We start from the raw sequence: 24,573 nt of genomic DNA, 5'->3' as shown, positions 1-24,573 counted from the left end.
CCTGTATATACTAGAAATGATTTTGAAACATGTTTGTCAAGAAGATACAGAATAGGAATAGGTTCCTATCACAATACAGTAAAATGCAGTTATTATGTCACCATTTGTGCAGATTTGTTTTATGTTTTAGAGGGGGTTGGCAATACAGTGAGGGAAATATATAAAGGAATTTTTAGAAAAACTAGAAAGAGGGACCTCAAATTATGTTGGCGGTAAGCAAGGTGGCAAATGAAATAATGGGCATTATATGGAGGTTTCACTGTACCTACACATACCTGCCGTCAAAAAGGGCCGTAAGGGGATCTAGCACCATATCACATTACCTACACATACCTGCCGTCAAAAAGGTCCACAAGGGGACCTAGCACCATATCACAATACCTACACATATACCTGCTGTCAAGAAGGTCTACAAGGGGTTCTAGCACCATATCACAATACTTACAAATACCTGACGTCAGAAAAGTCCATAGGGGGACCTAGCACCATATCACAATACCTTTACATATACCTGCTGTCAAGAAGGTCTACAAGGGGTTCTAGCACCATATCACAATACCTTAACATATACCTGCTGTCAAGAAGGTCTACAAGGGGTCCTAGCACCATATCACAAAACATACCTGTCGTCAAGAAGGTCTACAAGGGGTTCTAGCACCATATCACAATACCTTAACATATACCTGCTGTCAAGAAGGTCTACAAGGGGTCCTAGCACCATATCCCAATACCTTTACATATACCTGCTGTCACGAAGGTCTACAAGGGGTTCTAGCACCATATCACACCACATCCCTGCCGTCAAGAAGGTCCATAAGGGGACCTAGCACCATATCACAACACATACCTGCCGTCAAGAAAGTCTACAAGGGGACCTAGCACCATATCACAACACATACCTGCCGTCAAGAAGGTCCATAAGGGGACCTAGCACCATATCGGACTCCTGCTGGATACTGTTCCTCTGGCTGGGTTGGGCCAAGGAGACCTGGCCTGCACCTTTCACTTTGGATAATAAAGTCCCTAATTCTTGCATACTTTGTTGAATCTGAGGTTCCAAACTTTTGGCAAATATCATAGCGAGATCATCCAGCACAGTGTTGAGTTTTTGCTGCAGTTCCTTCAACATTTGTGAAGCTTCGGTATCCAGCTGTTAAATAGCGCACAGATAATTTAATCAGTCACAGGATCAAAGACTTATACGTCAAATAATATCATACATTTATTCTCCTTGTGGGAGAGAAACACACTTATTTTTCTCCCAAGATTAATCGTGTTTCATGAGGGCAAAGCTTGAGTGAAACATGATCAACTGAGGTAAATACTTTGTGTTTCCCTAGAACAAGGGCAATACTTGTTTTATTATGCCAACAGAACAATACATGGTTACAGATAAGATGATGTAGTTGACACGCCATTGTTGTTGTTTACTTCAGTTCTGAGAACTCAGATGTGGTAAGCTCTGGTCCTTTTATCTAGAGAGGGTCTGAATGAAGAAAAAATGACCAGTGAAACTAGAGTGTGTGAGAGGAATATGATGTTTTATTTCCCTGTCATGTATATAATATACTCCAATCAAACATTCATATAGATGAGGTATAAATTATTCTTCATTCCCTCTGGACAGGGATGTCTCACATCATTAACACTATATAGATGAGGTATAATTCATTCCCTCTGGACAAGGATGTCTCACATCATTAACACTATATAGACGAGGTATAATTCATTCCCTCTGGACAGGGATGTCTCACATCATTAACACTATATAGATAAGGTATAATTCATTCCCTCTGGACAAGGATGTCTCACATCATTACCACTATATAGATGAGGTATAATTCATTCCCTCTGGACAGGGAATTGTCTCACATCAATAACACTATATAGATGAGGTATAATTCATTCCCTCTGAACAGGGATGTTTCCCATCATTAACACTATATAGATAAGGTATAATTCATTCCCTCTGGACAAGGATGTCTCACATCATTACCACTATATAGATGAGGTATAATTCATTCCCTCTGGACAGGGATGTCTCCCATCATTAACACTATATAGATGAGGTATAATTCATTCCCTCTGGACAGGGATGTCTCCCATCATTAACACTATATAGATGAGGTATAATTCATTCCCTCTGGACAGGGATGTCTCCCATCATTAACATTATATAGATGAGGTATAATTCATTCTCTCTGGACAGGGGTGTCTCACATCATTAACACTATATAGATGAGGTATAATTCATTCCCTCTGGACAGGGATGTCTCACATCATTAACACTATGATCAAGCTAATGCCATTTCATTACCTATTTTTACATCATTATACACTACAAACACTAATATTGAAAATGACAGCAAATGCTAACCTACATTTGTGAAAGTCTAAATCAACTCTGTCTCAACTTGTAATTTCCAAATAATATCCCATTATTTAGAGTATGAGATTCTATTTCTTTTACATAAGAACTACAAAAGGAACGTTTTGACGATACCGAGGATCGAGGCTACCATCAAAAGTGTATGAGATTCTATTTCTTTTCCATAAGAACTACAAAAGGAAAGTTTTGATGATACTGAGGACCAAGGCCTCCATCAGAAGTGTATGAGATTCTATTTCTCTTACATAAGAACTATAAAAGGAAAGTTTTGATGATACTGAGGACCGAGGCCTCCATCAGAAGTGTTTGAGATTTTATTTCTCTTACATAAGAACTATAAAAGGAAAGTTTTGTCGATACTGAGGACTGAGGCCTCCATCAGAAGTGTATGAGATTCTATTTCTCTCACATAAGAACTATAAAAGGAAATTTTGACGATACTGAAGATCGAGGCCTCCATCAGAAGTGTATGAGATTCTATTTCTCTTACATAAGAACTATAAAAGGAAAGTTTTGACGATACTGAGGATCGAGGCCTCCATCAGAAGTGTATGAGATTCTATTTCTCTTACATCAGAACTATAAAAGGAAAGTTTTGACGATACTGAGGATCGAGGCCTCCATAAGAAGTGTATGAGATTCTATTTCTCTTACATCAGAACTATGAAAGGAAAGTTTTGACGATACTGAGTATCGAGGCTTCTACATACCTTCTCTCCTCCCATGGATTCAAACACTTTTTCCAACTGTACTCGTAACTGTTGAATGTTGTTCATTAAAATACATGCCTGAAGGATAAAAGTATGAAATATATTTAAAATGTCGAGAGAAAAACAATTCTATAAATCAAACCTATTCATAAAGACAACTCAATGGATAATGAGAGAAAATTCGTAATAGACAAGTTTTATAGAAAGATACTCTGGATGGTGGCACATGATAACAGAGTGTTATCAAAAAGAAACCATTAAAGGTATAATTCTATGGAAATAGACAGGGGATCTTTAAAGACAGGTGATCTTATGGACAGGGGATCCTATAGACAGGGGATCTTATAGACGAACAGGTGGTCTTTATAGACAGGTGGTCTCCAAAGCAGGTTTCATTGTTATATTTGTTTTCTGATTGCCTGAATTTTGTAAAAGAAGAAATTCTCACTGGACACATTGACACTATATGAAACATTCATTGTAGCAACATTGCTTTTGAGAAAAAGTCCATACCAAGTAAATGAAAATATAAAATTTCTACACATAAATTCCTAATTTTGCAAAGACCAAGAGTAATTCATTTTGATATATATTTGTTTTAAACTAGAACATGATATTATTTTTATAAAATTTCATCAAAATATTTTAAAATATAAATTAAAAATCTTGTTAATATTTCAAATATATCATAAAATTCTTGCTAATATTTCAATGAAATATATCAAATGTAGCGTATTTGTTTCAGTGAAACACTTACCACTCGGTTATTGTTTGTGTACTTTTCAAAATCTTTTTTCTCTGTATCTGCATAGGTGAGAAGTACTTTATTGACTGTCTGTAAAAGTAAACAACAACAAACAGATTTAGTAAACAGAATGCATATTTATATATATGCAAAATATAATGATATTTAAAATCTGATGTGATAAATGTTGTTTCTTTGTAATGTATACGTAATTATTTATAAATAAGGCGAGGTATTTCAAGAAATCCATAGTCTCTCCTCCCTGCATGACAAAGCTTGGTATCAAAGCTGAAAAAAAGGGTAGTAACTCTGTATATAGGACAGAAGGAGACCCAATTTCATCCTAAGAGACACTTGTCATATATACATTACAGAGCATATGAGATAAGCCCTTGACAAAATAATGGAAGGAATAACTAACTGACAGACTGACAGAGCACAAACTTACAGTCCCCTCCTTGGAATAATCATAGCAACACTTACTAAGAAGATTATTGATTTGACCTTAAACTCCTTGCTACAACTTTGATTTGGGATTATACATACAAACAAGAGGCCCAGAGGTCCTGTATCGCTCACCTGGAAATCTAAGCAATCATGGCAAAATATTCTCAAAATGAGTCCAAGGGCTGTAAGAATTTGCTATACGGTATTTCCCCTATTGGGCCCCACCTCCCAGGCCCCTCAGGGGCCAGACCCATAGCTATACAAATTGGTTCCCCTTCACCCAAGGATGCTTCAGACTAAATATGGAACAAATTCTTTCATTCCTACAGAAAAAGAAGGATTTTAAAGAATTTACTATGTGTTCCCTATTGGGCCCCGCCCCTCAGGCTCCTCAGGGGCAAGATCCACGGTTTATACAAAATTGGTTCCCCTTCACCCAAGGATGCTTCAGACCATATATGGAACTAATCCTTTCAATCCTACAGAAGAAGAAGGATTTTAGAGAATTTGCTATATTTTCCCTATCTGGCCCCACTCCTCAGCCCCCAGGGGCCAGACCCACTATTTATACAAAATTTGTTCCCTTTCTCCTAAGGATGCTTCTGACCAAATTTGGTCAAAATTTACTCAGTCATTTATGACTAGTACCAATTTTTAGGAAAAGTTGACGGACGACGGACGCCGCACCATGGCATAAGCTCATTTGCCCTTCGGGCAGGTGAGCTAAAAACTGTATGCTACATATACCAACATCACACAAACACTTCTACGAAATTATCAGCTTAGAAATCTCGGTCCAGACATGAAAGATGTAGCCAGATGAATACAGAGAAGTCCGTACAACACTACATTCTGAAAACTGAGCTAAAAATAAAATAAAACACGTAAAATATTTCATTTACTTTTGCGAACCGCCTCATGTAGCGTTTAACCACTTCAGGGTCTGGACACTCCAGCTTTTTGATGACATCAAAGCACTGGTTGAGCTGTGTGAACACATCCACCACCGACGTAGAAAACAGAGAGTGCTCGGAACTCTTTTGGAACTGAAACCACAAAAATCACATATAGACTATTTAGAATTCGAACATAAACTATTATACATGTACTTAGTCAGTATTTGAAAATCTTTTGGAATTTGAACAAAAACAAATCAGTTAAGTCTATGATTAATGATTTTGGAAACAGAAAAGTTAGATAATTAGGATATTAAATTATGCTCTTCAAGACCAAATAAAATATAAATGAACGGAATTGTTCTGAAGCTTCTACTCTGTTTCCCTCACCCCGTCTTTTTTGTCACGTTCATAGGCACTGTGGAGATATTCCATGGAAACATCGTCATTTTCGTTCAACCACTGCATTACAAATGGTTCAAACCATCTACAAAGGAAAACACGGGTACGGGTAAACTTGGAGCACAACACCAGTACAACAAACTAAGATACTGCTAGATCAGTACTATTCCAGGGTCATTTTCAGGATTCAAATCTGAAAAAATAAATACGCAACAGGTTTTTTTCCCCATTTAAAAAAACCAACAACACAAGTCTCAAAGAACAAAGGCTAACTGACCCGTTAAACTGTTTACATAATACTTTATATAATTGTGATGTCACACAAAAGAGTTTGAGATTCTTTTCTCCTTAATGTAGACACTCGGGGATCATCCCATATGGTATAGAACACAAGTTTTTTTTCTTTCTCTTTAATGTTTATAGTTTGGGACCATCCCCTTATATATAGAAGGGTGACAATAATTCACCTTTCTGTGGATACTCCAGATCGTCCCCTTGGATATATATATATATACATACAGGTGTATGAGATTATAAGACTCCTTCATGCCTATAAGGGTGTAGGATAGGGAAGTTCTACCCAAGGGATTTTCAAATTGGGTAAAACCTGAGGCTTGCAGTGGATTTAGCACCAATCTAAAAATCTGAGGGTTTTACCTAATCTGAGAAGCCTGAGGGTGGAATTTCCCTTTCCTACACCCCTAGGTTTGAGAGAGTATTTTTCTCTGATTCAAATCAACAGAATTAACTCAGAAACCACAAAAGGTGTCACAATGTCTGCATCCCCGCATCGGAATGTTCCCAAATTCATGATGTCATGTCATTGGTATCCCGTTGTGACGTCTGCACATACGTGAAACTGGGTGTAAAATAGCAATTTCTTTCACTCCTTTCTTAATCCTGGACATTTCTGTCATACATTCACAGGAATGAAAAAATAGCCTTTCCGTGAAGGCAAATAATCCAATTTACAACCCATATGTACGCTATCGGACTTACTGTGGATACTCCGGGACTGTCCCCTTGTATTGAGGCACATCAGCAATATACTTGGTGTAAAGCCATTTTAACTTGAAGTGGAGATTCATATACTCAGAGCTCTTACAGGACCGTTCTACTTCATGCTCTGAAATAGAAAATGAAAAAAAATCTTTTCTTTAAAATTATTTGAAACAAAGCAAACTGCTGTCCCCTTGCCACCCCCAGACAAACTGAAGCAGCACAAATGAACACAAAACAATAACTTGTATATGCTTGGGAACATGTGATTGGGAACGGGACCAAATTTCTGTATGCGACACTTTGTCATCCCAAGAGATACTTGCATACAAAACTTGTCCAATCCCATTGCTAAATCATATTGGCAATAAAATATGTTTAAATGAAAAAATAAATAAATAAATGAAACTTGACAATTGAAGTTCACAGAAAACATAAGAGAAAATTTAATGCACTGATGGACTGACTAACGGATGAACTGTCTGACAGATGGACTGACTGTAGGATCGACTGACAAACAGATGGACTGACAGACAGATGGACTGACAGACAGATGGACTGACAGACAGAGACAGATGGACTGACAGACAGATGGACTGACTAAAGAATTGACTGACAGACAGACAGACTGACTGAATGATGGACTGACAGACAGATGGACTGACTGAAGGATTGACTGACTGACAGATGGACTGACTGAAGGATGGACTGACAGACAGATGGACTGACTGAAGGATTGACTGAAAGACAGATGGACTGACTGAAGGATTGACTGACAGACAGATGGACTGACAGACAGATGGACTGACAGACAGATGGACTGACACAGATGGACTGACAGACAGATGGACTGACAGACAGAGACAGATGGACTGACAGACAGATGGACTGACTGAAGAATTGACTGACAGACAGACAGACTGACTGAATGATGGACTGACAGACAGATGGACTGACTGAAGGATTGACTGACTGACAGATGGACTGACTGAAGGATGGACTGACAGACAGATGGACTGACTGAAGGATGGACCGACAGACGGACGGACTGACTGATAGATTGACTGATTGACAGATGGACTGACTGAAGGATGGACCGACAGACGGACAGACTGACTGATGGATTGACTGATTGACTGACAGACTGACAGAAAGATGGACTGACTGAAGGATTGACTGACTGACATATGGACTGACTGATGGATTGACTGACTGAAGGATGGACCGACAGACGGACAGACTGACTAATGGATTGACTGATTGACTGACAGACTGACAGAAAGATGGACTGACTGAAGGATTGACTGACTGACAGATGGACTGACTGAAGGAAGGACTGACAGACAGATGAACTGACTGAAGGATTGACTAACCGACTGAAGGATGGACCGACAGACGGACAGACTGACTGATGGATTGACTGATTGACAGATGGACTGACTGAAGGATTGACTGACAGACAGATGGACTGACTGACAGATGGTCTGACAGACAGATGGACTGACTGACAGATGGACTGACTGACAGATGGACTGACAGACAGATGGATTGACTGAAAGATTGACTGACTGACAGATGGACTGACTGAAGGATTGACTAACTGACAAATGGACTGACTGATGGATGGACTAACTGAAGGATTAAGTGACTGAAGGATTGACTGACTGACGTATGGACTGACTGCATAGGGACAGACTGAAGGATTGACTGACAGACAGATGGACTGACTGAAGGATGGACCGACAGACGGACTGACTGATAGATTGACTGATTGACAGACGGACTGACTGATAGATTGACTGACAGACAGATGGACTCACTGAAGGATTGACTGACTGACAGATGGACTGACTGAAGGATTGACTGACTGACAGATGGACCGACTGATGGATGGACTGACTGAAGGATTAAGTGACTGAAGGATTGACTGACTGACAGATGGACTAAAGGATGGACTGACAGATACTAAATGGACTGACTGCATAGGGACAGACTGAAGGATTGACTGACTGACGTATGGACTGACTGCATAGGGACAGACTGAAGGATTGACTGACAGACTGATGGACTGACTGAAGGATGGACTGACAGACAAATGGACTGACCTAAGGATGGACCGACAGATGGACGGACTGACTGATGGATTGACTGACAGACTGATGGACTGACTGAAGGATGGACTGACAGACAAATGGACTGACCTAAGGATGGACCGACAGATGGATGGACTGACTGATGGATTGACTGATTGACAGATGGACTGACAGACAGATGGACTGACAGACAGATGGACTGACTGACAGATGGACCGACTGATGGATGGACTGACTGAAGGATTGACTGATTGAAGGATTGACTGACTGATGTATGGACTAAAGGATGGACTGACAGACAGATGGACTGACTGCATAGGGACAGACTGAAGGATTGACTGACAGACTGATGGACTGACTGAAGGATGGACTGACAGACAGATGGACTGACTGAAGCATGTGCGAACTTTCATTTGGACTGACTGAAGGATGACTGATTGGAGGATGGACTGCAAACCTATAATCTCCTGATTGGGAGTACCTGAAAAGCTGGTAGTTTGCTTCAACAGAATATGTTTTCTTAACTTGTTTTTCTGTTTTATACCTTTTCACCAAAAATCTTGAAATGAACGAACCTTAAGATAAAACAGAATTATGCTGATTATCTCTGATTAAAAGTTTGCTGATTATCAGGAATTGAAAGTTAAATATTGATATGACCTTATGACCTAAACTTGACCTTGACACTTCTGAAGCTGACCTTGACTTACCTTGTAAAGCATAGCAGGAGTCCTGAGAGAATAACGCCCACATGTTGGCAGCACTTACTTGACCTACATTGAGCTCTTGCGGAAACCTAACGGGGAAAAAAAACAATGTGCACCATCAAGATATGCATATTAGAAATCATATATGTGTGAAGAAAGAGGCTAGCCATGTTAATAAATCAACCTTATCTAATCAAATATCATATAGAACTATAATTTTCAATAGTTCTGGAGGAAACTGATACATTTAGATTTTAGCTAATGGATTATACATAAATAAAAGTTTTAACACTTCCTTCAGAAATTATATTTGAAAGGATTTCCCTTTATTTACAAATATTTAAGATATTAATAATCTCAAATAAGTTTTTTTTTTTTAAATGAGTTTCAAAAAACTTTGAATGGACTAGAAAGACATTAAAACATAAAAAAATTGACTTTGTGAATTATTAGACTGAAAAAAAGAAAAGAAAAACAACAATTTCTTTTACTCTTTGCGACATCATAAATGGGGATATTATACACAAAGTACATATCCAAAATGTACCTGATGGTTTTAACACATAGCATAGTATTTTGGGAATGAAGGGGAGACAACTGCTAACAGAAATTGTATAAAATAACAAGAGAGACAACTGCCAACAGGAAGTGTATATAATAACAAGGGAGACAACTGCCAACAGGAAGTGTATAGAATCACAAGGGAGACAACTGCTATAAGGAAGTAGGCACTGACTGGTTGAGGACCGGCGTGTAACTGTTCCGATCCTCTTCGATCACAGACACGATCAGAGTGATGAGCTTGTGGAGAAGGTCAAGGCTATTGGCGTTTCCGCCCTGTTGGTCTGCCTCAGCTTCCGCGGGATCTGTCTGAAACTCGCGCTGATAGAGCTCGTAACAATTGTCAAGCAGAAACTGGTATGTAGACTTCATGCAGGCAATCACACAGTCTTTGACCACGGTACTGGCGCGGGGCGGACTCGGCAATTCCTGTACCTGTTAAGGTCAAAGTACAATGTCTATATTAGTTTTACGCACATAACAAGTTAAAAATTTAATATTTCTAAACAAACATACAGCCTTGTCAATCAACAAACCTGTTACAATATTGAATGTGATATATTTTATCCTCTATCACCAAAAGTATTTAGAAAATAAAAAGAGGATGAAATATTTTGATTCAGTTCAGGTAAAAATTTATATTTTTTTTTTCATTATTTGAATCATTTAACATGAACTGCAAATTACAACATTGTTTTCATCTGAATACTTCCTTTGAAGTTATTATGAGTAAAAACAAAGATTAAAAATATCTTTTATAATTTTGCAGGTTAATAATGAGTTTCAACAAATTATCTGGAGCGAGTTGGAACGAGTACTCAGATCTGACCTAGGGTCAGTCATGTTGATCATTAGTCAAGTTTACTGAAAGATGAATATACCTATCAATATGTTCCATTGCTTATAAAGATTAGGGCAACAATTAGCATACAGCTCACAGATAATAGGACGGCATGGATGACCAAACAAGATGTTTTTGCGCTTGTGGCTTTGTTGTTTGTGACTTTACTTCAATTAGTAAACGTGAAATGTTAAACCCACACAGTAGTAGATCAATTGAACTAAAATTCAAATAATGCCATATATCATACAAACAAGACTGATATTTAGCTTATATTAGAAGTAAAATCTGTGACATTGGACCAACAGGAGTCAAGGTCAAGTGCAATGAAATTCCGATAAGGAGTGTGTGATCCGAAAAACAAAACCCCAAACTTTCACAAAATATAAGACAAAAAACAATAAATTATTTCTAAATCTTCTTTCGATTATCGAGCTTCAAACTCGATCTGAATCAATATATCAAATCTATATCGATGCTGGAAAAAAACATTTGCAGATCAAAGACAGTGTACAGTTAATAAAACATTAACATTAGCGCTAAAATAATATTTCCACTAAAAATTAGTACGTTACAGTTTCGCATATAGTATAAATATATAAATAATTTTCGTTATGAACAAAAAACAGGAAGCTCTCTTTTGTAAACGGTGTTCAAAATTAAACATGATGGCTTAAAATTGCAACGATAAAAAGCTGTGATTGTGTCAGAAGCTCAAATTGATTTCTTGTGCTATACTGAATGGCTTTTATAATATTAATATCTTTTTATATAGCAATGATACAAATATAATGTCACTGTCATTTTGTATCCATGCATCTAAAATTTGGTGATCGAGGATGCATCAACTATGACATAATTTCTTATTAATTTCTTTGTCTCTCAAATATATTAAAAGAATAAATAACCTACATTGATATATGTAGTTTTATGAAATTTACATTTATTTTCATTAGCAATTAGATTAATTATTCTTTACAAGAGTTGGGATTTATCAAAGTTTTTTCAGATAATTTCTTAAATTGTTATTAAATTTATTAAAATTATTAAATCTTCTAAAAAAATCTAATTAACCTCAAGATTTTTTTATTTTTTTTAACAAATTCGCTAACTGTATCAACTTGTTTTCAATTTTTAAATCCAATATTTCTTTACTCTGTACAGCATCACTTAATATGATATTTGAAAGCAACATTGTAACTGTGCTGATAACATCTGATACTGGTGACTAATTATTTGTCAACTTTACAAATCCAGCATTACGTTAAGTTTCTACAGGAGCTATCACGAATAGAACCTTGTGTTCAGCCATGCTCTTCTCATGCTTGAAAACTAACAGCGACGTATTTTTGTTAATACAACCAAAAAATTAACAAAAAACATATATGCATTTATTTTGAATTCAACAAAACACCCAACCAATCAACAAATTTCAAAGAAAACACATTAAGACAGCTCTAGATACAAAAATGTAGAGGGATTCCGAACAGAAATGAACCTTACTTAACTCAATGTTTAAAGGAAAAAAAGTTAATCTCACAAAAGAATGAAAATAATAAAAATTAGTCTGTGTTTTTCCCCATCAGGAAAACAAGAATTAATGAAACATGATCACACTGGATTAAACAGTGTTAAAGACAACTAAGTTAGTTTTTTAAATTCCAAACTATTTGTTTAAATCATTGTATGTAATAATGTCCCCCGGCTTAAATAGCCCATCACAATGGAGGAAGTAACTGTAACTGCATCAAATATTTTATTTTGATCAAATTCAAGTCCCAATTGAATACATCCATTTAACTCATTCACCCCTGAAATTTCGTAATGAACCATTCCAACCTTTGAATTGGAAGAGTTTAAATTATCTTCAGGGGTGAATGAGTTAACATCCAAGAGGTTTGTACAAAATTAATGCATATTCCAGAAATACTGTCCTAAAATATAAATCGAAGAATCACCTGTCGCCTTATATCAAATATTGTAATTTCCATGAAATGTCTGCCTATATAAGGATAGTGACAGTGACCGAAGCCCTGCCCATGAAGAACTTGAAGTAGAGGCTGCGATGACTTTGTTGACAGACGCATTGGAATCAAAATTTACTCATTCACCCCTGAAATTTCATAATGAACTATTCCAACCTTTGAATGGAGGAGTTCAAATGCTTTTTCAGGGGTGAATGAGTTAAGTATGTCTACAAATAAGCGGGGGACAAAATATTTAACAATTAATTAAGTTACAATTCAATCTACATGACTATCCCATTTCTCGTGTTCAACGTTGTTGTTTCGCTCTCAAGCAAAGTGAGAACAAGAAATTCCAGTAGAAATACACTGAATGTATTTGAGATAATATTCACACATCTTTTAAATGTTCTTGTTTTAGTTGAACTCTGCACCAGTGCAGGGTTTTCATCACGTACCTGACCCCGACCCGAGCTGCCCCCAGGTTGAGATGTTCTGACAGCATTAGTTGACCCCAGTACTCAGGTTTTCCTGGTATTTATCATTGGTCAAATGCAATATGTTTCTGCTATTAGTTTTATTAAGTGCATAGCTAGTTTGTCAAACTCTTGGTTAGATTCTGATGTACACAGGAAATTAGTCAGTCTGGACATGTTAGCTTCAATGAATTCAATCAAATCATATTAGAATGGCTTATCTAAGAAGAAAAAATGTTTCCACTTCACAAACTTTAATAACTAAATTGCATGCTCGTTAAACAAATTTTCTTAATACGACAAATGATATATTATCAGTCTGTAACACAGCAGTCTGAAAACCTGATACCACCGATCTGAAGATTTTATCCAACAGACACTGATTTTAAAAACTTCCTCTAGTTCTTGCTCTTTTGAAAACATTTTCTTTTTCAGTTACTTGTTACATAAACATTGAGGCATTTGATAAAGATGTCTGTGCCAAAAATATCATATTCAATGAGTTACTCGGGAAACAGTCATCAATCTTTCTGATTGACAAGATGTTAGTTCAGAAAGTAAAACAAAGATCTTCTTCAAAGTTAAAGAAAATCTGGATAAACTTATTGATATTGAAACTTAATATGTCCACACTACCAATTTTCAAGAATACAAAAGAAGAATGAATGTTGAAACATGGTGTAGAGTGTGAAAATGAACCAGGTTTTTAGCTAGGCGCCTGTGTTCTAATGAGATAGGATATACAGATAGAGAACAGCTAAAGAGGCAGACGGCAATCAAATAACAACACTGTGCTACTCACATCCGGGTTTGACACGATCTGGGGACGATAACAACCATGTCAGTAACACCACATCCTCCCACAAACTTACACACACTCTAGTGTACCAGACACATTACAACCTTTAAAATTGATCACCCTTTTAACAATCTTTATTTTAGTTAAATCCTTTTAAATAATTTCCCTTTAAACAATTTCTATTTGAATTAAATCCCTTTAAATAATCTCCCTTTCTATTTGAATTAACTCCCTTTAAATAATATCCCTTTAAACAATTTATATTTTAATTAACTCCCTTTAAATTATCTCCCTTTACACAATTTCTGTTTGAATTAACTCTCTTTAAAAAATCTCCCTTGAAACCATTACCATTTGAACCAAGTCCTTTGAATTAACTCCCTTTAGATTAGCTCCCTTTAAACAATACCTTCTTGAATTATTCACATTATTTTAAACAACCTCTATTTGAATTTATTCTCCTTAAAAATCTTGCTTTAAGTAAATTGTGACCCTCAATTTCAAAAATATGTCTTTAGATAATATTTACCCAAATTTTGCAATGACTTGTCAACAGAAATATAAATATGAAAATACACACACAAAGCAAATCAAAAGCAAGAGTTACATATTGTAACACATTAACACAAATCTAGATTTTAATTACTGAAGCATATCCAAATATGACATTTTAAAATACTAGAAAAGGAAGTTATTTTTCCTGCCCCTGTGACTTTTTATAGCCAACATATCTATTAATCCATATTTTTGTATAGCATATTTTTTTTCTTCTGGAAAATGGGCCATATCTAAATCAGAGATCAATTAATTGAAATAAATCTAAACTAAGATCTGCTGAAATAAATGTAAAAAAAAAAAAAAAAAGTTTGTTTGAATAAAGGAGTGTTTTAATAAGCAAAACCTTCAAAATACAAAACTTTAATAGTTAATAAAAATAGTTTAAAAATTAATAGAAAAGATTAATAAAAAAGGCGATCCAGTTTTGAAAATTCATGCTTAAACCATTAAAGTAATTAAACCATTAAAGTAATTAAACCATTCACAGCATGTGATTTATTCGTCATTGTCAAAAAGTTCCTCAATTCCCCACAAACCGGTGTCATTCAATTTACCTGTGATGAATAACATACACTTACATCTACAAGAAAGATCTGAAAACTTCAGCAACGTGAATATTTCTCACGGAGACAAACAGTCATCACAATCTAAAGACAAACCGTTCAATTACACTGAGTAAGTCATTTGACCTATGACCCCCACATCACAATTGAAACAGTACCATAAATATCCTATTTAATCTAGGTTTTTTTTTCAATTTTTGAAATATTTTACCAATTGTTACAATTCTTGCATCCTTTTATTTCATTGGTCAAGTTATCCCAGAGCGAAAAAGCAAATTTAATGAAAATAGATTTGTATAAAATCCTGTACCTCTGACTTATAGAAATATACAAAGGATGCCAATAGTAACTAGATGTTTCAGCCACCTCTAATCAATATATACTGTGTTTGAGCATGAAAAACTACAGCGAAATTTTCTATTGTTTGTTGCAGGGGAAAAGTATCTTTAAGCGGTTTATTTCTCTCTATTTTCCCCCCAACAACTTGGTCACTTCTGTAAAATGATGCAATATTTGTAAAAAATAAGTTAGACCTTTGTTTTAGAACTTCGTAAATATCAGAATCCCAGATTAAGTAGGATATGCAGGATTCTGTTCTTCTCCTGTTTGTAACTGAAAAAATATTCCAAACTTTTGCAGATACATACGGTGACAATCAAAGAGACAATGATTTGAATTAAAATAATTAAAGATTTTACATTATCAGCAGGACAGCAAAATGAAATAGAAAAATAAATCATAAATGAGAAACAAAATGAAAGATTGTAATATGAAATTCTAACCAAGTTGTTCAAAATCTGAATTGGCAAGTTATCACACAGCTCTAGAATTCTAAAGAGCATATCTCCTAGCTAAGGGAATATCATTTCTGTTTTGAAGTCAAATGCAATTAGTTATAAATTCAATATCTAATTGAACAAGATCGGGGAGGGAGGTGGGCCCCATACAGGAGTATTTTTATCAACAATAATATTCATAGATATTTAAACTAAAGGCATTTAAAGGGATATACATTATAATGTATATACATGATATTTAATTATTATCAAAATCAACTGGACACATTTTTAAGATACTTTAAGCTTTTGAACAACTTGCCCAGGACTTCTTTATATCAAACTTCATCAATACCATGAAGCCACCCACATTCAAGTAAAAAAATTAATCAGTGATATTTCAATAAATATTTTAACTTTAAACTAAGTTTTTTTTTTTGTATATTGTTAAATTAATGAAGTTTGATTGATAAAACTGCATACAAAACAATATGACACAGGAATAGGAGATGTAATTGTTTTAACAAAGAATAGGAGGTGTACTTTCCTTACAAAAGAATTTTTAATAAAAATACTACTGAACCAAATGTACATTTTTTTTATATTTTCAACTTTTTAAAATTGTATTTTTACTGCTAATTGTCCTAAAATATAAAAAAATTCCTGAAAAATACATCAAATGAATTACTTGTACCTTGGGGGATTTTGACAAAAAAAACACTCTTTTTACTGTAGAGTTTTTCTTATCGTTGTATCATTTTTCTGTAATTATGGAGGTCAGAAGTGACATATCATCTTGATTTGAAAATAGGTGGAATACATTGTTGTTCACCAAATGTATGCTAGGTACAGGTATTTCTGTACAAAAACAACAAAGAGGAAAAACTCAAATGAAGGAGAAAATATAAAGAACATGAAATTGTTAGTGTATGATTTTTATAACAAATTCATAGACAACAATACATTTTGCGTGGTCAATACTATTTTTACATTTGAGCGTCATGTGACTGTATGAGACAGCACTGGTTGCCCGATATCTTACCTTCATCCTAAAGAATGTTATACTGGTGAGCAGATCTACCGTCGACTTGAGATCCTGTAACCGAGCCCGATCTGACGCTGGGAAATTATTCTGTCCGATAAAAATCAACAAATATACTGTTAGTTTTGTGACATAGGGATGTTGATCATAGTTTCTTTTTTTATCCGTAAAATAATTACAAAATTTTTGAATATTTTTATTGTAAAATCAAATACCTGTTTGACTAAAGTCAAACAGCATACTCTTTATTTTGGGTCTTTTCCAATAAATATTATCTAAGGAAAAGTTAAATAAAATTACCAAAATTTGATATTTTTTTCTCTCAATAAAGTTCTACACTGTCAAACCTGCTTATGCAACCACCTCCATTAAGACACCACCTGTGTTAAGAGGCCACTTGTAATGATGCCTAATTGTAGTGATTTCTTTGTGAACTGAGCCTGTATTAAGAGACCACCTGTGTTAAGAGACCACCTGTATTAAGATACCACCTCTATTAAGAGACCACCTTTCAGACTTTCAGAGAGTGGTCTGATAACACAGGTTTGACTGTACTCTATACTTGGAATCCTTATAAGACAGCATCCCAGACCACAATAGATGTAACACTTGTAATACAACTTACTCTGTACATGGATAAATCAATTCTCAACGAGTTATGTAACTGGTCCAACAGCTTCACAAACTTTTCTTTCTGAAAGCACACAAAAAACATCACCATAAATTCTCTTCCTGAAAAACAACAACTGTTAAAACATGATCTTTTTTCAAACAATCCGACGATGTTTTTAAGCCTGCATACTGGATATTTTAACAAATATATTGTAGCTGAGATTTCAATTTTTTCACACCTTGGATTGAAAACATTTTGTATAACTGTACATTTCAAAAATTCTGATAATATAATTACAATGTTATTGATGTTAATTTTTAAACTTATGTTATATTCATTCAAATTAATCAAAATCAACTTTATTTCAACTTTATCTAAAAAAAGAAAAAGGTGAAAATGAAATCCAATAAATATTGCTCAAAATCTGAAATGCACTCAGCGTCCCTCTGCATAGATTCAAAGAATGTTTGAAGATAATCTTTACCCCGAAATTGGAAGCGGCGAATCGGTCACTGGCGGAGACCGCTGTGGAGGCGGTGGTGTGTGCGTAGAATGCGTTGATGTTTGCGAGGAGTGTGCTCATTACTGCTGGCACTCCAGGACACATGTATTTTGTAGACAAACATGAAAAATGTCTGAAAGTAAAAGTTGATTGTTAAAAGTACAACAATTATTAACTCTGTCAAATATAAATATGATGCGTAAAACCTTGAATACTTTCTTCTTCTCATCTATTTCGTATCTTCCCAGAGGACTGGGATTTTTTGCTGCGGTTTGATTTCAGCCCCCTGTAATATGGGCAAATTTATCATTACAGCGGTAATAGTCCCACTCAAGGATCACTTTAAAGTACCGTAAAACATCACAACCTAAACATCGCAGCATATGACTCTCCACTTGGTCGCATTATTTTGACAACAGATAAATCAGTGGGATAGAGTGAGGCTGCTCTGAATAGAGCGTCAACAAGATAGGAAATATTACTTCAAAAGAAGTATCTTACTAAAATAGAAAATGCCTACATTTATTTTTTAAATACAGAAACTTATTCATGACTAAGAACAAACCAATTTGCTTTATTGATGATTTTTTTGTGCTCTACGATTATGTATCATTGATATGTAAAGATTGGTATAAGTTTAACAGTGAGAACTTACGTCATTGCCTGATATATAGATTCTATCCCATATCGCATGGCAAACTCGTCTACTATTTCTTGGGACGGCTCTACAAAGTACACTTTCCAGGCTTCGTCCTTTCAAAAATACAAATCATCTCACTTTCAATACGTTCCTGACTGCAATACACCTGTCAATAAATACTGCCAGACCTTTTGTTTTTTGCTGTTTTTATATCCATCAATGCATGAACACACTTATCGTAAAACAAAAATCAGGGGGTAAATAGGAACAAGAGGCACCTGGGCCTTAATGATCAGCCAAGTTTGCTGCTGTGGCAAATACTTATGTATACATAGCACTGTCATGTGGATGTGGATACTGATAATTTACTGACAAAATGCTAGTGAATAGTTACGATTTATTTTTACATAATTTTATCAATTTCCCTAATTTGCAACCCAACCCCTGCACCCTGGGAAGGGGTCAGGGTCACCCTGGGAAGGGGTCAGGGTCTTAATCATCATACCATTAAATAACCATCCCATTTAATTAATTCCAACCCAGTTTGAATCATTTTAAACTGAAAATAAACATAATATACTGAAAAGTGTGATTTTCCTCTATATAGTTGTAATGTTAACCCTCTCCTCAGGGACGAATGAGTTAACAATATATTTTATAATTTTGATAACCACCTTTGGACCTTTCAATCCTTTACCTTACAATACTTATCCCTTTACCACACAACACTTACCCCTTAACCACACAACACTTACCCCTGTATCACACAACACTTACCCCTGTATCACACCACTTACCCCTTTACCACACAATACTTATCCCTGTACCACACAACACTTACCCCTGTATCACACAACACTTACCCCTTTATCACACAACACTTATCCCTGTACCACACAACACTTACCCCTTTACCACACAACACTTACCCCTGTATCACACAACACTTACCCCTTTATCACACAACACTTACCCCTGTATCACACAACACTTACCCCTTTATCACACAATACTTACCCTTTTACCGCACAACACTTACCCCTGTATCACACAACACTTACCCCTTTATCACACAACACTTACCTCTTTATCACACAACACTTACCCCTGTATCACACAACACTTACCCCTTTACCACACAACACTTACCCCTTTATCACACAACACTTACCCCTTTATCACACAACACTTACCCCTGTATCACACAACACTTACCCCTTTACCACACAACACTTACCCCTTTACCACACAACACTTACCCCTTTATCACACAACACTTACCCCTTTGGCATCAGGCAGTTTGACTGCTCCAGCTGCCAACTCACATAAATAGTGGAAGAGATTCTGAAATAAGAAAACAGACATCAAACGAATGTTACAAGACATTAAATGTTTGTAAGTAAATCTAAGAGAGGTACCAGAACGTTCGGGAAAATGTGTCATGTTGGCCACACGGAAGGAACCAACAGTTGTTAAGGGATAGAAACTTGACCAACGGATGTTTGGGGATAGAAACTTGACCAACGGATGTTTGGGGATAGAAACTTGACCAACGGATGTTTGGGGATATAGACACTTGACCAACAGATGTTCGGAGATAACCTAAGGTAAATATATCTTTTTGCAAAACTTGTTTATTACTAGTCCTTAATTATAATAGTAACTATCTTTACACATCACTATTATATAATCTGCTTTGGACGATATGATTCCCCTTTGTGTATCTATAATGTAAATGTCTTTAATATATGTAAACAATGTGTTCACCACCAGATGTAGCTGTAAGGAGAGGACTTATATAGGCAATGCCTGATGTCCAATCCTGTTGACTTCTTTTGTCAATAAAATATGTATAAATAGAAATAGATGTTCGGAGATAGAAACTTGACCAACAGTTGTTAGGGGATAGAAACTTGACCAATAGTTGTTAGGGAATAGAAACTTGACCAACACATGTTTGGGTATAGAAATTTGACCAACAGATGTTTGGGGATAGAAACTTGACCAACAGATGCTAGTGGATAGAATCTTGACCAGCAGATGTTAGTGGATAGAAACTTGACCAACAGATGTTAGTGGATAGAAACTAGACCAATAGATGTTCGGGAATATAAACTTGTTCAGCAGGTGTTAGGGGATAGAAACTTGACCAACAGATGTTAGTGGATAGAAACTAGACCAATAGATGTTCGGGAATATAAACTTGATCAGCAGGTGTTAGGGGATAGAAACTTGACCAGCAGATGTTTGGGATTGACACGTACACTAGACCAACAGATGTTAGGGGATAGACTCTTAACCAACAGATGTTAAGGAATAGAAAATTGACCAACAGATGTTTGGTTGTAGAAACTTGACCAACAAATGCTGGGTATAGAAACTTGACCAACAGTTGTTAGGAGATGCTAACTTGACCAACAAGTGTTAGAGGATATTTACCTCATGTAAAAACATTTACTGGACATTGCAAGGAGTGGGGATACTTACCTCTTGTAGACACGTATACTGGACATGGTATGGAGTGGGGATACTTACCTCATGTAGACACGCATACAGGACATGGTAAGGAGTGGGGATACTTACTTCATGTAGACATGTATACAGGACATGGTAAGGGTTGGGGATACTTACCTCGTGTAGACACGTATACAGGACATTACAGGACATGGTAATGAGTGGGGATACTTACCTAGTGTAGACATGTGTACAGGACATGTTAAGGAGCGGGGATACTTACCTAGTGTAGACATGTGTACAGGACATGTTAAGGAGCGGGGATACTTACCTAGTGTAGACATGTGTACAGGACATGGTAAGGAGTGGGGATACTTACCTAATGTAGACATGTATACAGGACATGGTAATGCGTGGGGATACTTATCTAGTGTAGACATGCATACAGGACAAGGTAAGGAGTGGGGTTACTTACCTCGTGTAGACACGTATACTCGACATGGTAAGGAGTGGGGATACTTGCCTCGTGTAGACATGTATACAGGACATGGTAATCAGTGGGGATACTTATCTAGTGTAGACATGCATACAGGACAAGGTAAGGAGTGGGGTTACTTACCTCGTGTAGACACGTATACTGGACATGGTAAGAAGTGGGGATACGTACCTCGTGTAGACATGTATACAGGACATGGTAATGAGTGGGGATACTTATCTAGTGTAGACATGTATACAGGACAAGGTAAGGAGTGGGGATACTTACCTCGTGTAGACACGTATACTGGACATGGTAAGGAGTGGGGATACTTACCTCGTGTAGACACGTATACAGGACATTACAGGACATGGTAATGAGTGGGGATACTTACCTAGTGTAGACATGTGTACAGGACATGTTAAGGAGTGGGGATACTTACTTCATGTAGACATGTATACTGGAGATGGTAAGGAGTGGGGATACTTACCTCATGTAGACACGCATACAGGACATGGTAAGGAGTGGGGCTACTTACCTCGCGTAGACATGTATACAGGACATGGTAATGAGTGGGGATACTTACCTAGTGCAGACATGTGTACAGGACATGTTAAGGAGCGGGGATACTTACCTAGTGTAGACATGTATACATGACATGGTAATGAGTGGGGATACTTACCTAGTGCAGACATGTGTACAGGACATGTTAAGGAGCGGGGATACTTACTTCATGTAGACATGTATACTGGAGATGGTAAGGAGTGGGGATACTTACCTCGTGTAGACATGTGTACAGGACATGGTAAGGAGAGGGGATACTTACTTCATGTAGACATGTATACAGGACATGGTAAGGATTGGGGATACTTACTTCATGTCGACATGTATACAGGACATGGTAAGGAGTGGGGATACTTACCTCGTGTAGACATGTATACAGGACATGGTAAGGATTGGGGATACTTACCTCGTGTAGACATGTATACAGGACATGGTAAGGGTTGGGGATACTTACCTCGTGTAGACATATACATGTCTACACTAGGTAAGTACCCCCACTCATTACCATGTCCTGCATACATGTCTACATGAAGTAAGTATACCCACTCCTTACCATTTCCTGTATACATGTCTGCATGAGGTAAGTATCCCCGCTCATTACCATGTCCTTGATACATGTCTACACGAAGTAAGCATCGCCACTCCTTACCATGGCCTCTATACATGTCGACATGAAGTAAGAATCCCCAATCCTTACCATGTCATGTACACATGTCTACACGAGGCAAGTATCCCCACTCCCTACCATCTCCAGTATACATGTCCTGTATACCTGTCTACACTGTATACGTGTCTATACGAGGTTAGTATCCCCACTCCTTGCAATGTCTAGTAAATGTTTTTACATGAGGTAGTTCTCCTCTAACACTTGTTTTAAATGATAGCATCTCCTAACAACTATTGGTCAAGTTTCTATCCCCTAACACCTGCTGAACAAGTTTATATTCCCGAACATCTATTGGTCTAGTTTCTATCCACTTACATCGGTTGGTCAATTTTCTATTCCTTAACATCTGTTGGTTCCGAGTCTATCCCCTAACATCTGTTGGTCTAGTGTACGTGTCAATCCCAAACATCTGCTGGTCAAGATTCTATCCACTCTGTATACATGTCTACACGAGGCAAGTATCCCCACTCCGTACCATGTCCTGTATTGTATACGTGTCTACAATACGTGTTTACATGAGGTAAGTATACCCACTCCTTACCATTTCCAGTATACGTGTCTACAATACGTATCTACATGAGGTAAGTAGCCCCACTCCTTACCATTTCCTGTACACATGTCTGCACTAGGTAAGTATCCCCACCCCTTACAATGTCCTGTATACATGTCGCCATGAAGTAAGTATCCACACTCCTTAACATGTCCTGTACACATGTCTAAACTAGGTAAGGATCCCCACTCCATACCATGTCCTGTATCCGCGTCTACACTAGGTAAGGTAAGTATCCCCAATTCTTACCATGTCCTGTATCCGCGTCTACACTAGGTAAGCATCCCCACTGCTTACCATGTCCAGTGTACGTGTCTACATGGGGTAAGTATCCCCAACCCTTTCCATGTCCTGTTTAACTAGGTAAGGATCCCCACTCCTTACCATCATCTACTATAGGGCATCACATCTATAGTAGATGAGATACCCTATGATAGATAAGATACCCTATGATAGATATGTGATACCCTATGTGCCCTATGATAGATGTAATACCCTATAGTAGACGTGATACCCTATGATAGATATGTGATACCCTATAGGGTAATGAGTGGGGATACTTCCCTAGTGTAGACATGTATATGTCTACACGAGGTATGTATCCCCACTCCTTGCAATGTCTAGTAAATGTTTTTACATGAGGTAGTTCTCCTCTAACACTTGTTGGTCAAGTTAGCATCTCCTAACAACTATTGGTCAAGTTTCTATCCCCTAACACCTGCTGAACAAGTTTATATTCCCGTACATCTATTGGTGTAGTTTCTATCCACTAACATCTGTTGGTCTAGTGTACGTGTCAATCCCAAACATCTGCTGGTCAAGATTCTATCCACTAGCATCTGTTGGTCAAGTGTCTATATCCCCAAACATCCGTTGGTCAAGTTTCTATCCCCACCACTCCTTACCATGTGTATCACATATATCATAGGGTACATAGGGTATCACATCTACAATAGGGTACCACATCTATTATAGATGTGATACCCTATAATAGATGTGGTACCCTATTGTAGATGTGATACCCTATGTACCCTATGATATATGTGATACACATGGTAAGGAGTGGTGATACTTACCTAGTGCAGACATGTGTACAGGACATGGTAATTAGTGGTGATACTTACCTCGTGTTGACACGTA

The 24,573-nt window shown here is 36.8% G+C and overlaps 1 protein-coding gene across 17 annotated transcripts in view; it reads right to left on the bottom strand.

Annotated features, from left to right (window-relative positions):
- LOC110456312 (protein unc-13 homolog B-like) overlaps positions 1-24,573 on the bottom strand; it is a 206,445-nt gene that overhangs the window by 16,036 nt on the left and 165,836 nt on the right. For 12 of the 17 annotated variants that reach the window (XM_021506965.1, XM_021506978.1, XM_021506962.1 and 9 more), the window contains 14 exons: positions 20,005-20,067; positions 18,739-18,836; positions 18,066-18,216; positions 17,594-17,662; positions 16,969-17,058; positions 14,033-14,050; positions 10,125-10,384; positions 9,392-9,477; positions 6,589-6,715; positions 5,578-5,674; positions 5,194-5,337; positions 3,857-3,934; positions 3,100-3,177; positions 900-1,150 (listed from right to left, as the gene is read on the bottom strand). In XM_021506965.1, the coding sequence (XP_021362640.1) occupies positions 900-1,150; positions 3,100-3,177; positions 3,857-3,934; positions 5,194-5,337; positions 5,578-5,674; positions 6,589-6,715; positions 9,392-9,477; positions 10,125-10,384; positions 14,033-14,050; positions 16,969-17,058; positions 17,594-17,662; positions 18,066-18,216; positions 18,739-18,836; positions 20,005-20,067 (1,610 nt within the window). The remainder of the gene's footprint in view (positions 1-899; positions 1,151-3,099; positions 3,178-3,856; positions 3,935-5,193; positions 5,338-5,577; positions 5,675-6,588; positions 6,716-9,391; positions 9,478-10,124; positions 10,385-14,032; positions 14,051-16,968; positions 17,059-17,593; positions 17,663-18,065; positions 18,217-18,738; positions 18,837-20,004; positions 20,068-24,573) is intronic. The other 5 variants (XM_021506971.1, XM_021506972.1, XM_021506974.1 and 2 more) reach the window with 1 other exon arrangement.

The sequence above is a fragment of the Mizuhopecten yessoensis genome, unplaced genomic scaffold (assembly GCF_002113885.1).
Source record: "Mizuhopecten yessoensis strain PY_sf001 unplaced genomic scaffold, ASM211388v2 scaffold8657, whole genome shotgun sequence".
NCBI lineage: Eukaryota > Metazoa > Mollusca > Bivalvia > Pectinida > Pectinidae > Mizuhopecten > Mizuhopecten yessoensis.
The sequence above is the reverse complement of the archived record's forward strand: the minus strand, read 5'-3'. Positions and strand labels throughout refer to the sequence as shown.